The following is a 14,949-nucleotide window of genomic DNA, read 5'->3' on the forward strand; positions in this document are numbered from 1 at the left end:
CACACTAACCCTTTATTCCTAGTTATAGTACACCCACACTGCTCTTTGTGTCATTTCCGGTAGAACAGTGCTCGTTTGATCAGAGTGAGAGGAGTTGCGAGGATTTATTTGGGAGCGGCCCTTCTCCTGCCCATCTCCTCTGTGGCCGCATCAAGACACCAGCATGAAGCAAGAGCAATACCGGAAATGAGACCAGTTTGCTTTCAAAGTAAAAGCATAGATTTTTTATTTTTTATTTTATTTTTTTTGGAATGTGATAAGAAGCAATCGTACAACACAGTTCTACGGATTCTGACCAAATGTAAGTCTGTGAAAGTCCAGAGAATAAAATGTTTTTTGTTTCTCACTTAAATAGTGTGTTGTGTTGATGTTGAGAGCGTAAACAGTAAATGTGTATATACATGTTCACTTGTGTAGACGTTATAAAAATAACAACAATGTCACAAAAATCGTAAACCATAGTATTGATAATTTACTACATAATTTTATTACAAAATTAAGCTACCCTTTGAGACATACATTGTTTTGCCTTTCTGTCTTTCTTTCTTTCTTTGTCGGTCTTTAATCCATGTGCTACCCATGCTCACAGTAAGTTGTAATCATAATTTAGAAAACAACAAACACAAATGAACACAAGTGTATTTTGAACTCATTTAATAAGCTCACGAGGGAAACATCCAGGAAGTTGTTTCAGTGATCCTTCACTACAGCATTATTGTGCCATCAGCTGTCAGCTCTGTCCCCCTGGGGGTCATCAACGAGTCTTTTATCTTGGGAGTTCAGACCGGAGGTCGCTGTTCAGTCTGATCATGTCAAACTTGACATTAGTGACATCCTAACAGAGCACCAATGGGTGTCTGGTCGCTTCTGTCATTGCGCTGGTCTGTTCCTGGAAAATATTGCTTCATACTCCCATTGACCCTCCTACCGCTGGAACAGCTGCATCAAGCCAGCCAGCACACAGAGAGACAGTACAGGAAGTAACAAGCCGTCCTTCAGATTAAAGGACGAGCATGTGCTATTATTGAGTAGAAAGGGCAGGTGTGAAGGAGATAAAAACAACAGAATTTAAAACGCTTATCTGATTTACAAAAGTCAGGAAAAGCTGAGTATGAATAAGTAAAAAGTAATTTTAATTTAATTATGATCTTTGAGTATATGGAGCTTTTATTTTGAAATGTACAAAAGGATGCGACATTTTTAAAAATAGTTAACTTGACACTGATGTGGCCGTACAAAACATACAGTACAGACCTCCCAGCTCCGCGTTTATCCAACTCCTCCGACACATACTGGGAGCAGCTTTTATAAGACGTGTGTAAAATATGGAGGCTTTGTAGTGAAGTGACGGGATTATAGACGCTGGATACTTCCTCTGCCACTCTTTCCCTCTGGACACTTGGACACTCCTTAATTTTTGTTCGCTCGATGTGGACCGAGTTCAGCAGGGATCCCAGCAGACAGTCCCTGGTGGTTTGGTAAGTTAGGACTTTGAGTTTTTCTCCCTAATGATCGATTCCTATGAGTTCCTGTTTAAAAACACACAGTGGCCGTAGAGGGATTTTTTTATTCTGGGCTTCACAGGCTTGCGTGAGTGTCTGTGGCAGCGCGGAGTCGCTTTAAAAATCAACCCACGGAAAACAAAATAAAATGGTAATAATATGGTACCAGCAATACTCCAAGTCAGTGATTCTCAAAGTGGGGTCCGAGGACACCCAGGGGTGCGGGACACTCTGCCAGGGGGGCCATAAAAAGTTTTCAGATCCATCAAATTATCATGCATAGAAAAAACAAACAAACAATAAGAAAAAAAAACAACAAAAACAACGTTTTTATTTTTTTTTTTTTTATTTTTTTTTTTTAAAGGCTGCGTAGTCCAACAAATAATATTTTAATTTTTAACTAAAATAGTTTATAGATTACATTCTAATCTAGTGAAACTATGACTATTCTCTTGTGTTGTTTTTTTCCACATAACTATGACTATAGAGGTGTAAAAATAGGCCATAAATCAAGTCCATAAAGGAGTACATCACAACATATTCAGTGATAACCAGTGTAAACTAATATTTTAAACCTTAAAACACTATAATCAGCAGTTTGTTACATGCAGTCTAGTTTCTTTCTGTAGTTATATCATGAATTATTATGTACGAAAATGACATGATCGTCAGTGGACAATGACACTCTCGAGGGAAGACAATAGCATGCATGAAAGAAGGGGGTAACCATCGTGTCAGCGACCAAGCAGACCTACATGCACAAGACAATGAGGCCCACCTGTATTCTAAGCATTTGAAACAAGTTATGATTTCGTACAGGCTTTCTTACCTACTTTACTGTACGTCAAAGAGAATGTCTCTTCTGATTCTCTCATCGTGATAATTTACAGAAATAAAATACTATTCGCCATTAAACTGTGAACCCCTGGTGCACCTTCAAAGACCTCCTCTGATCCTTGAACCCCTTTCACAAACAGCGTCAGTCAAACACTAAGAGATGTTTCAGGTGTCTGTTGAATATATGTGAAAATGATCCATTGCTGTTTGATCCAGCTCTTTCTTGTTTAATATAAACATTAAGGAACTCTCTCGGAGAAACAACTATGAATGGATCTGAACCAAACTACTGAATAACTGTAACTGATTATTTGTATAAACTGAACAAAAGGCAATTTCACTGTCTGTATTAATTCCGTCTTTGTGTTCAGTGTATAGGAAATGGCAACTGCTCTCAGTGGCCGAAACCCTGGAGGACGAGGGCCAAACAGAAGTAAGGGTCGGATTTTAGGCATCATCGATGCAATCCACGATGCAGTGGGGCCGCCGAAACAAGCGGCTGCCGACCGGCGGACTGTGGAGAAAACCTGGAAACTCATGGATAAAGTTGTAAGTTTAGAGTGATAAACCCGACAGGCCTGCGTGCCAGATGGTAGTAGGCACATTGTTGTAGATGCACATGGAGAGGTGGAGCAAATGCTAATGAGGTGCACATGTGTACTCTGATCATTTTGTGATTGTGTATTCAAATAATACAAGCATGTATTTGATATCCTCTAATGTTACATATTGGCTGGAACATATTTTTCAAACTCTATAATAACTCATTGATGACACTGATTGAGTTGATACAGTCATTCATGGATTTCTTTGCCACAGGTCCGCCTCTGCCAAAATCCCAGACTCCAGCTGAAAAACAGTCCGCCATACATCCTGGATATCTTACCTGATGCCTACCAGCACCTGCGGCTTACACTGGGCAAATATGAAGAGAACCAGAGACTCACACAGCTCAGTGAAAACGAGTATTTTAAAATCTACATCGACAGCCTTATGAGGAAATCCAAACGGGCCATCAGACTCTTTAAAGAGGGAAAGGAGAGGATGTATGAGGAGCAGTCACAGGACAGGTAAGAGAACTTTTGATAAAGAATCTTGTTTTTGTGCTTTTTTTAACTTCTAACTTTTGAGATGACAGTGGTGTACAGAGGGTCACTGACTTGACCTGCATTGACCCCTCAGTGGAAAACCTCCTTCAAAGAGATGATAATCATGACACTTTCCAGTTACAATGTCAGACAGACAATCTGAAAGCAGTTCAATATAAAACAGTTTTGTTGGTGGTTTCAGCATTAAAATGTTCTGAGGGTACACTCTGTTCAGATCCCCTGGTTCCAGTGCTTCATGCAGTATGCTGTGGGTTAAGCATGCAGTAGATGCTACAGGATGCCCTCTATTCAGCTGTCAGTGCCCTTTTAGAATAATATAATAGACAGGATGTGAGTTGTGTCTGGCATCACTGCACCGCTCATTTTCTCACTCACTGACAACCATGGTCACAGTGGCAAGAGAAGAGATGGCAGGCTGAAGTCACAAGTGTCTGACTGTCCTCTCTTGGCTGAGCGGGGTTTCCATCAGCATTTTTATTTTGATACGCTGCTGATGGAAAATGTGCTTTTGTGAATGTTTCGTTTCATCAAAACTAAATAAGGCTACATTTCGTCATCTGGGCTCAGCTTTGTACTTCAGATGTGTGTCATCTTAGAGATAGTGTGAACTATCTGACCTCCCACAGCATCAGTTGAATCCACAGTTACTCATATCTGTCACACTGAATTTCAGAACTAAAACGGCCTGGTGATAAAAAGTAGATTTCATAAGCAAAAATACTTCTTAGTTCTAGAATTCAATTCTTTAGTTGCAAGTTGCTTATCTTAAAAGTCATCTAATGATGATCATTTTGGTGTACGCCAGTGTTGTCTCACCTCAACCGTGTCATTGTGACGATAGATATTAAAACCTCAGCATGGGTTGACGGCAGAGGTGTTGTGATGACAGTGATGACAGAGGTTTGCCCATTTCACCAGGGTTACAGGAAGGACACCCAGCAGTCCTGTCCCCTCCACGGTCTCACTGTGCAGACTGCGACATATCAAACGCAGATTTTGGTGTGTGGCCTGTAACCGTCTGGCATGTCATCTTTACTTAAATCAACCCACTGTGATCGTGATGTGTTAGACATGAGCCTGAGTGACTCAGATTAAAGAGAGTGTGGGAGGTGAAGATGGAGAAGTGAAAAACAGGAGAGTTAGAGGGAGAATAGAGAGCAGAGGCATATTCAGTTTTTTGGTTATCTGTGTTAGCAGCCTATGCTGCTGCACTTGCTTTATGCTTTACCTTATGAAGCACTATATTAAAAAATGTCACATATTTGTGGTACTGGGAGAGTCAAGCTGCTGACACTGCTGACAGGGAGTTTGCCTTTATTAAGTCAACCAAAATATAGAACCATTTTTTTTCCAACCATTTTTTTTGTGATTGTCGCAGCTAAATTTGCTTTGAGCTCACATGATTTCCTCTTGAACGGTGACCTAAACGCATTATGATCACTTAGTATTGACTGAAGTGCCGGATGTAAGGAGAATGAGACCGGATGAATGGGAACTACTAAGTAGTAAATTTGTTTTAGATAAAGTACTCTGTAAAAACAACACAACAGCAAAGACAGAGGACTGCCCCACTGTACACCAGCATATGTTTTGGATCACATGATTTGTCTTTTTTGGAGGCTGTTTCCAAAAAGGAGTAAGGACCAACAAAAGTGAATCTGGTTCCTTATTCATATCATTTATTAAACAGTTAGTGCAAGAGAAGAGCTCGAGTTAATGAGGGGTGTGAAAGGCTCCAGTGATTCTCAGGAGCTCTTTCTAGTTGCCATGTGCAGAGCAGAGGGAAAATCCCCATGCACTTTACATCCTGTTCATATATTTCCTCTCTGGTTCAGCTCTCAAATAGTCAGCCAGCAGATTTTTTTTTATCTATCTGCATGTTAACAGGGTTTACAGTAAACACAGCACATCGCTGCTTTTACTTACAGTAAAAGAGGAGAAATCAGGCATGAATTATGTGTTTCTTTAAACTAAATGTAAAAGTTGAATCACATGCTCACTCATTACGTACAATGTAATTCAGCAGATTTTTGTTTGCCACTTACGGGATAGTTCAGGCTGCAATTCACGTAATTTTCCCAAGAAACACAACACGTCCCTCTGCCACTCACATTTTAGGCAGGTTTTAACAGGCATACAACAAGTAGGCGTACATGTCTCATCTGCTTTTAACATAGTAGTATAATAGTATCTTGCATTAGATGTTGAGAGTCATGCAGGATGTGTCAGACGTCTTGATAGATGGACTAAATTTGTTTTGGTATCAGCAAGAGAAGCGCAGTTGTAAAAGCAGAATAAGTTTAAAAATGTAACACCCCACCCTTGTTATCCTGACTATATCTCCTGCTTTAAGGGGAAGTACTTTGGGTGAATAGAGCAAAACTAACTTTGCCATTTGATTACTTACATGAGGTAATCATTTTATATTATAAGTTTTTTTTTTCAAATTTTATGTTTAAATATGCCAATATGGCATTATACAATTAAACACACACTAATTTTGAGACATTTCTGGAACATAAATCTAAATATTGGATAAAGTCCAGCTCAAAATTCTTGTTGCTTTTGTCTGCATGTTAAGAGTCATGGTTTTTTACAAAGGGAATTTTGAAAATCTCTTTTTTTTATTACTCCATAAATAAGAAAAGCCACAAACAAAAAAAATAAATCAATTTTTGCCATGTTTTTAGGAATAAAAAGTCATAAAATTCAGGCTATGAATGATTTATGAAAAAGCCCCTGTGTAAAAACCTTCAGAATATAGAGAGGAACAGTTTGGTAAGTGCCACTGAAGCAGAGGTTTCTGGCTCAAAGTATGAGAAAGAACTCATTTTGTGAAAATTGTCTATAAGGTTATGTATTGCAAAATCGCATATTCAGACAAAAAAAATAAGACACTGCAGGTGAATAGGGTACTGACATTACTTTTTATATTACAAGTTTTCTTTTAAATATGCAAATGAGGCATTATACATTTAAATATGTTCTCTTTGCAGAAATTTCCAAAACAGAAATCCGAGCTAAAATAAACACCTCAATGTGTATTTTGGATGTTTTCTTTCCACAAGTCTGAAAGAAGACAAAAATGATGTTTTCATCTGTAGTGTCTCCATTAAATGAAGACTAAAATCAGATAGGACATTCTTGGTACCACTCATGGACACTTTTATAGTTTTGTTATTTCATCACTTAAACCAGTACTGAATATTGACTGTGATTTCATTGACACCTTTAGTAAAAGAGTTACACACACAGTGCAGTATCCAGTCAGTGCTGCATTACACGGACACATTATTGCATTACTGGAAAAAACAATTTAGTATGACTTCCAGGATTTAATTTCATTATTGACTGGTGTTACTGACTTAATTGCTTTTACTTTCATATGTGAGGATGAGCTGTTGCTTTGTGGGCAGGTGTTGTTGGACACCACAAGCATAGTCCCGCCAAAGGAGACTGACTGAGAAGATTTTTAGCAGCTTCTTTTGTCTGATCCGCTGCTCTGACACACGCTTACAGACATACCACTTCTATTCATGGCTGTGGTGTGGCTCATTTCAGAGGCAGCGGGGTGTCATAGTGAACAGGAAGACCGTTCTTAAACCAGATCTTGTTTTTAAACACAGCTGTCTGCAAGCTTTCTCCCTGTGGACCCTGACCTGCTCCAGGGGTGCTGTTCTAACACTACAGGGATATTTTTGTAAAGTAAATTGCAAGTAAATTATTATAAAAAATACTACAATAAAGTTTTGTTTTTTGAAACAGATGTTTTCTTCATGCATCTTAATCAAATAAATTTTACCCATAAACAACCTGTTATTACAATGGAATCTTACTTTTGTAATTATGCACAAGCCCACTGGCAATTGTTCGATGTGATTCAGGCCACAGGATTATTAACTTCTCAGAGCAGCAGTAAACCTGACAACAAAACAAAATAATGCAGCCAAAGCTAAAAACAAAAGGAAGAAGAAGAATGCTGTATTCACCTTCTCAGTGCAATCATGTAATAATGGCAATGCAACAGTGTCTGTAATCACAATGAATTCCATTTCCCTCTGCTACCGGGTTTAATCTCTAGGCAACCAAAGCCCACATAAAACACAGTTTGGGATTTTTTTTATACAGACCTAAAACATTTCAGACAGTGCAGTGTTAAATGACCATGTTCAGGCTTGCCCTTGTGCATACGTACATATACACCCCCTCATATCCTTCTACAGGTCATGTTGCTGTGTCATTTTTGGTTGGGTAATATTGAAATTTCCCTACTGATGATATTGCTTTAATAAAAACAATGAAGTTATTGTGCAAACAAAAGCTGAAGAGAGATGCACATAGATATAAATATCTACGGACTGGAGATGCAATGACTAAAAGTTGCCACAATGTATAGGCAGTAGGCGGTATTTTACACAAGGGCACGCTGAGATCAATAAATCAGATCAGTCAACTGATAAGGTTATTTTTATTCTATAACATGTTTAACCGCCCTCGTACAGTCTTGCCATCGTTGACTGTCAAGTTTGGTGTGGCTGTTCTGTGGATGGAGTTGGTTACAGACTAGCGTATTATGTTGGATTAGGGGTGGTCGATATATTGATTATACTCAATGTATCGCTGCTTGTTCCTTGTGGGATGTATAAAATGATGATATCAAAAATGATAAATTACACGCGGTTCTTCTTCCATCTAGACCACTAGCTCCTGACTGATAGTGTATGAGCAAGCAAAGTGTGTGTTTTTGTATCCAGAGGACTCCAGACTGTGACTATTAAGTAGATTTTTGCAACCATGGAGCACCAGTGCAACTTGTACATATAATTAATATATGAACTGGAGAGCTGTTAGTTTGTTTCCAGCTTACAGTGAATAAATCATCACTTTATCAATCAATTTAACTTTCTGCCAACATCTAACTGTTGACTGGAAGCTTCAAGTTCACAGCATGGACATCAACACCTCTGACATGAGACAAGTGGGGTGCTTCAGAATAAAAGCACCAGTGGTTCCACTTTGATTTATTTAATTATAACAATGCGTAATTTAACTTTATTATAACAGTAATTTATTTTATTGTATCATAATTACTTGATTTTAATTTTATCATGGCAGTGGTTTGTTTAACTTTTAAATTTTAAATTTAATAATATTGTGTTTTTGTAGTCTACAGTAGTTTAGAGAAGATTTCAAAATACCAATATATATATATATATATATATATATATATATATATATATTATATATATATATATATATATATATATATATATATATATATATATAGTGCATCGTGAAATAGCTTAAAATTATTGCAATATTTTTTTAAGCCATATCGCCTAGCCCTTTGTTGGATGGAAAATTTTAATATGGAAGCGGAAATTTTGTGGTGTTTCCATCTTTAGGGCTCATTTATGCTCCCTTTACATACGAAAATGTATACGTCTGTTTCAAACGATGTTACCGTCACTGCCCACATACTTCCATGCGCCCTTTACGTTGGCATGGATGTTAACCAATATATCCACCAGGAGGCAGCCCAGCGTCAAAAGTTTATGACAACAACAAACTCAAAAACAAACATGGCGACTGTGGAGGAGATATTGATAATGTACTTCTTGCATAAAAGACAAAAACAGAGGCAGCGTTGTAGGAGGCGGTGGTTGGTGAGGCCATTAAATACTTCGCGACTGGAGGACGGAGAATTCTTTTCTCTAGTAGCCTACTGCCGATGAAAGAAATTGAATTGTTATTTCTTCTTCGTGTCTCACTAGAGCTACGTATCGGGTAGTGACAGCAACACTGCCCCCACGGTTCCTGATGGTACTGCTCCGTTTGGCCCGTATCTGTAAGCTTTATGGAAACGTGTAGAAATATGGACGAAATGAACGCAGAGCACGGACAGGAGGCTCCATCCGTATCCGGATCCGTATTTAACGTTGAACATAAATGAGCCCTTAGTCCCAACTTGTTTATCATACAGCTTACAAATGACTTCTTCATCGTTGCCAGCCAATACCGTGTTAAATGATAATCTTGTGGTATATAATATGGTCTTTCATACTCAAATTTCAACATATCTTACTATTAACTTAATACAGTTTCAACTCCTTGTTAACATGAATGGATACTCCCTTTACCCGTAGGGTCCCTTGATCTGTGCCCTGTAGGCCCTCTCAGTAATCCATCCCTGTTTGTTATTGTCAGATTACATGAGCAAAATTATCAATGACAAAATGTTTGTGTAAGCACTTGGAATTGTTTAAATAGGCATTAAAACCTGTCACATAGATTAAAGTGTACATCACTAATAAATGGTTGCACATGTAAAGGATTTAATTCACATTGAGCTGGATCTAACTGTTAGTTGTGTGTCATGGTAAACATCAGTTCTCGGCAGTGTCTCGTAGTGTGTAATTATTGTTTAACACAACACACAACATCCTCCGACAAAGAGGAATAAAAGGAACAAGCAGTCTTTGAGGTAACAGTAAGGTGATCTCACATCTGGTATCACATCTGTCTCCAGGGACGTGGGTACCCATATGTGGCCTGCTGTGTCTTTGTGGCAGCCTGTCTAGCACCAGTCTGTTTCATGCGCTTGATTAACTGCTGTGATCACCCCCAAACCTTTCTTCAGGGCTGCACCCTGTCTTAAGCCATCTGATGTCCATGCGTCACACCCAACCCCCCAGCCTTCATTGTCCTCGTCTCCACATCTGACCACCTGATCCCCCATCCCGCTGCATTTTTCTTTTTCACATGCGGAGTGAGACATGGACGAGATAGGAATATTAATTAGGAAATTGAAGGATGGGAGAAAATTGCAAACAACTGTTCTTGTTAAAGAGTTACAGATTGCACAAGAACTTTGTTCATGTCTCTTTGAGTTAATTGTCTTTGACCCTGAGTTATATTTGCCACTTAAGCCTGAATAACAATTTGCTTTTGTAGCCTCTTTTGAATAAAAATGCCCAAGAGCCCCTCATGTGAGTCTGTGGGCTGCTTTATGCAATTAGGCAAATTGGATTCCTTGACATTTTTTGAAGATCCTTTTTTAATTAAATCTTTTCTCGAACAAACCTTTGGCACCTCAGCACCTTGGCAATGATTGAACTCTCTACTGTCTGTGTTCCTAAAGAGGGATCAGTGTAGAAGATGAGTCACTTCCTTACTAAAGATATACTATGGTCAACAATGTATGGGGGCAGTTAGTGGTCAAAATAGTGGCTCTAATTCTACATTCAGCCAGATTAATCTTTTCTGAGATGAAAACCCTTCTCAGGAGAGAGACCTGCAACCACAGCATAAAATGACATTGACAAACACGAGAGCCGTGGCTTTCATAGCGTGCTGCTGCAAAGGATCAATTCACTGCATGAGATGTTATTTGCTGAGGCTGAGCTGTAAAACATAAAGCTGCTCTTTGAATGAGATATCCGCCTCTGCCTTAGAAACCACCCTTTCTGCAGTGAAGGCTGGGTCAACTTGTCCTTTTTTTCCAGGATGATCCCACAAAGGCAGACCTTGAGAGTCAATCAATGGGCTGTTGTGTATTTGGTAGTGTGCCTGCTAGTTCCACATAGAGTAAGTCAAATGTTGGATATAATGTAACAATATATATATTAGTGGCAAACTCTTTCATGCCCTTTCGATACAGCTATAGAGCACATCTGAAGTGATTTGCACAGCAGAGTGTTTTATAGCCGGCTTGACAAAAATTGCTTTAGCAGCTTTCTAAAGTGATTGTCTCTAAATCAGATGGATTAAAAGTGCAGTTCTTTTGCCAGGAAGCAGAGCGTTGCAGATAAAAGACAATCTGACCTCCCTTCCTCTCTCAATCCATCTCCTCACCCGCCTCTGGCTGATTGTGAATAACCCCTGACTCATGGTGACATGGTGACATGTTGGAGAAACCTGCTCAGTATTTTGTTACTGTTTGCTGTGACCAACACTAATGTTGGTAACTCTCTAACAGGAGTGTTAAGGCTTTAAGAATGAATGAAGAAATGGTCTTTCAAGATGACTCCATCACTTACAGATTTATATCCTGTGTCCTGTGTGCCTCACCCAGAACAAGAGTGGATTGAATATCATCTTTTTCTCATTAATTTGTAATTTGCTGACTCTGGAAGGTACAGGGCAGCTTAGTGCTTAGTCTAATTGATAATTTATCATTTTTTATAATTCAGAGGGGAAATACTGTAAATGGACACTTGCTTTTGAATCTTCCTGATTGGAGATTGAGCCTGTAAAGGCTTGACAGTGGTTCACTTTACTTCATCAAAGCCACCATTTAGAATTATTCATCAAAAAAAGCTTTTAAGGCCCTGACACACCAAGCCGACGGTCGCTGTTCGTCAATGTCGGGCTGCTGGTGAGCGTCTGTTGCCCTAGTTTTGCAATGTGTCCTGCACCGTTGGCCTTTGTCAGCCCTTGTTGGCCCTTTTTGGCTGATTTAGTATGTTAAATTGGCGTTGATGGTGGAGCCCGTTGGTGAATGAAATCACTCTGATTGGCATGTCAGCTCAGTGTACAAGAAGGGAAATGGATAGGGATGCACGATATTGTTTTTTTTTTTGCCAATATCAGATATGTAACAGCTCATTTGGCTAACTGACACTGATGTCGATATATCCACTTTCTTCCCCACCTAATTTTAGTGATCATCAAGTGTTTTCTGTTGTGAAATTAACATTATATAACGCACGCATACTCTTATCGTGATGGCCCAGCAGCGGATGGAGGCATGAAACAAATGCTTTTCAGTGGATGTAACATTCATTTATTGTGCAAAATAAGAAAAAGCATGTTGGCCAGTTCTGATAGTTCATTTTAAAGCCGATATCAGAAAATACCAATGACATGCTGATATTATTGTACATCCCTATAAATGGAAATGAGGAAAGCAAACAAATGACTTAAGTCAAGAGGCAGTGAGATCAAAACAGACTTATTATATAGGGTGCTGCAGGGATGACGTGTTTTGTAGGCCGACACAGAATTTAGCATCACCCTTGGATTTTTTTCATTGAATTTTGAATTATTGCAACAAATGAGCTCTGTGGGAAACAAACATTTATGATATTTACTTGTTTTGTTCAGTAAGATGATCTCCATAGGGGAACACCACTAGTACAATTTTTGAAGCGCAGATGCAATCACCATAAGTTAAAAGCTAACATTAGGACACTAACAAACTACGACACAGTTGCATGGCTTACCTTCACCATCACAATGAGTCTGTCTTTTGGTCTTCTGGTTTCCCTTTTTAAATGATGAATACAGACTGTTGCCATCTGCTGGTTTGGAGAGTTATTTCCTCCCATGCGGGTGCAGAAAGTAAGTGCTGGTTGGACATTGGCTGTAGTCTTTGCAGTGTGTTCAAGTGCTCCTTTTTGGCCGAGAGACAGGCGACATGAGGCAACGCAACAGTCTGCCCTCATCGCTCTTAGTTCTGTGATGATGGTTTGGTGTGTTTAGGCTTTTAGGAATCATCACCATTTTTGGCATAAATAGAGGTCTGACAAGCCTTTCCAGCTCAAAGAGAAAAAGACAAGTAAAGTTTTGTTTCATACTGAATGAAAAAGATATGCTGTAAAAATCTGACTAAATAAAGCTCTGAGGTCTTACAGCTCTTGTGTCTGCATGGCTGCCAACTAGTTGAAGCTTGTGTCTGGCACAGACTTTACAGTGTTTCCAGTATATGAAGAATTTACTGTTGGGCTAAAATGGAGGATCACTGTCCATTACTTAAACTTAATCACTGTGCAGCTGAGAGAATGAACACCTAAATAAATGTTCCATAAAACCTGGAAAAGTAGTCACCAGCTCTGTTAACGATTGTCTAATTGTTCTGGTGTGGGTTTAGGTTTGGTTGCTTACCGTAATTCTCTATTTGAGTTGGTTTCCTATCTGCTGTGGTGCCCATCGCCGAAACCACTGAAGTCACGTGTTACACATACAGGCAGACCTTACCAAAGTCTCCACCTTTCACAGGAAAATGAAAGACAATTTATTTACGTTCATTTTAACATACCAAGCTAACACATGAGACATATGACACTGTAACAGTGACACTTAGTTTATCTCATGTTGCTAATTGATCATCAGTATTTTGAAAGTTTAGATTTAAGTTGCTATCTTGTTTGGCCAGGGCACTGCAGACAAAACAAACATTTTTTGGATCTTTCTGTGCTTCAAAAGTTTCAGAGCTTAGTCGGACTCCATTGATTATTATTGAGGTAATGACATTGGCTCCTATGATAAAATAGTGTCCTTTTATGTTTGAATGCCTGATTCCTGTTACCAGTGCAGGCTGTAGCCGGATGGATGGAAGTGATGTGGTTGAATCACTGAGCTGAAAGGACAGGAAGTGTTTCCTTGTGAATAATCTCACCACATGTCTCGCTGTCTTAAATCAGGATTACTTTGCAGCATAACCAATGGTGTAAGATGAGACCCTTTTTCTTGCTGTCATTTCACAGTTCCCTATACAGATCAAAAGCTGTGTTTTTCCAAATCCCCTTTCCTTTAATTGTATTTGTTTATAGTATTTAACATATTTATTCAAAACTTTATAGACAAAATTGGCAGTTTGATCTCTAGTTGCCACATGTATAAGCTTTAATGTGGTTTTTGCTTTGGTGTCAGTTCTGTAGAATGAACTTGTACACATCCTCACACGTCGGTACGTCACAGCGAGCAGTCAAGCTTTGAAGTGATGATGTCACGTGTTCCCATGGAAGGCTTAAAAGGCCTGAGCCTGCCTGAGATGAGTAAGCTTCCAGAAAGTAGAACCATCTGGGGAGGAAGTGGAGCACCAGAGTAGGAAGCCAGAGCGCTTCAGCCAGGGACCAAGAGGCTCAGAGCAAGGGGGAGGTGTGTATGTGTGTTTGTGTGTGTGTGTGTGTGTGTGTGTGTGTGTGTGTGTACGTGTGTGTGTGTGTGTGTGGCAGAGGGGAATAAGGGTCGTTGCTAGGCTTACTCACTGCACTCTGACTAAGGTTTTCTCTCAAATTGCTGACACAAGTTGTGTGGAATGGACACGGAGGAGTATTTCCTTCATGACTCGATAAACTTAGAGCCAAATATTTCCCAAACTAACTCATGACATTTACTTAAACTGCTGTAACCTAATGAGGGGTTACAAATACGAACATTATCACCTCTCACTCACACCCACACAAGTTAGACTAATACATGTCTGCCAATCATTTAATACAATGATCTAAATCTGACTGCTGTGACCTTTATATTTAGAGTTTGTATGTTCTCCGAGTGGTTACTTTTCATTTCCTCCCACGGTTTAAACACATTTAGGTATAGCCTGACTGATGCCATTTTTTTCAAGTTAAAAAAAAAAAAAGGTAACGATATTGGTTGGCGTGTCATATTGGTCATACCAGTGAGGCTCTTATGGTGTAACGCCAATAGGCTAGTACTATCTGTCAAGGAGGGATAGTGAGATGATGCCTGTCGTATGCTCCATGTAACACTGT

At 39.2% G+C, this 14,949-nt stretch overlaps 1 protein-coding gene across 2 annotated transcripts in view; it reads left to right on the plus strand.

Moving 5' to 3' along the window:
- Nucleotides 1–1,242: 1,242 nt before the first annotated feature.
- Nucleotides 1,243–14,949, plus strand: part of cblb (Cbl proto-oncogene B, E3 ubiquitin protein ligase) — a 76,098-nt gene continuing 62,391 nt past the window's right edge. For both annotated transcript variants that reach the window (XM_050040898.1, XM_050040899.1), the window contains exons 1-3: nucleotides 1,243–1,478; nucleotides 2,711–2,888; nucleotides 3,159–3,409. In XM_050040898.1, coding sequence (XP_049896855.1) covers nucleotides 2,721–2,888; nucleotides 3,159–3,409 — 419 coding nt within the window. In that variant the 5' untranslated portion in view covers nucleotides 1,243–1,478; nucleotides 2,711–2,720. The remainder of the gene's footprint in view (nucleotides 1,479–2,710; nucleotides 2,889–3,158; nucleotides 3,410–14,949) is intronic.

Source organism: Epinephelus moara, chromosome 3, assembly GCF_006386435.1.
Source record: "Epinephelus moara isolate mb chromosome 3, YSFRI_EMoa_1.0, whole genome shotgun sequence".
NCBI lineage: Eukaryota > Metazoa > Chordata > Actinopteri > Perciformes > Serranidae > Epinephelus > Epinephelus moara.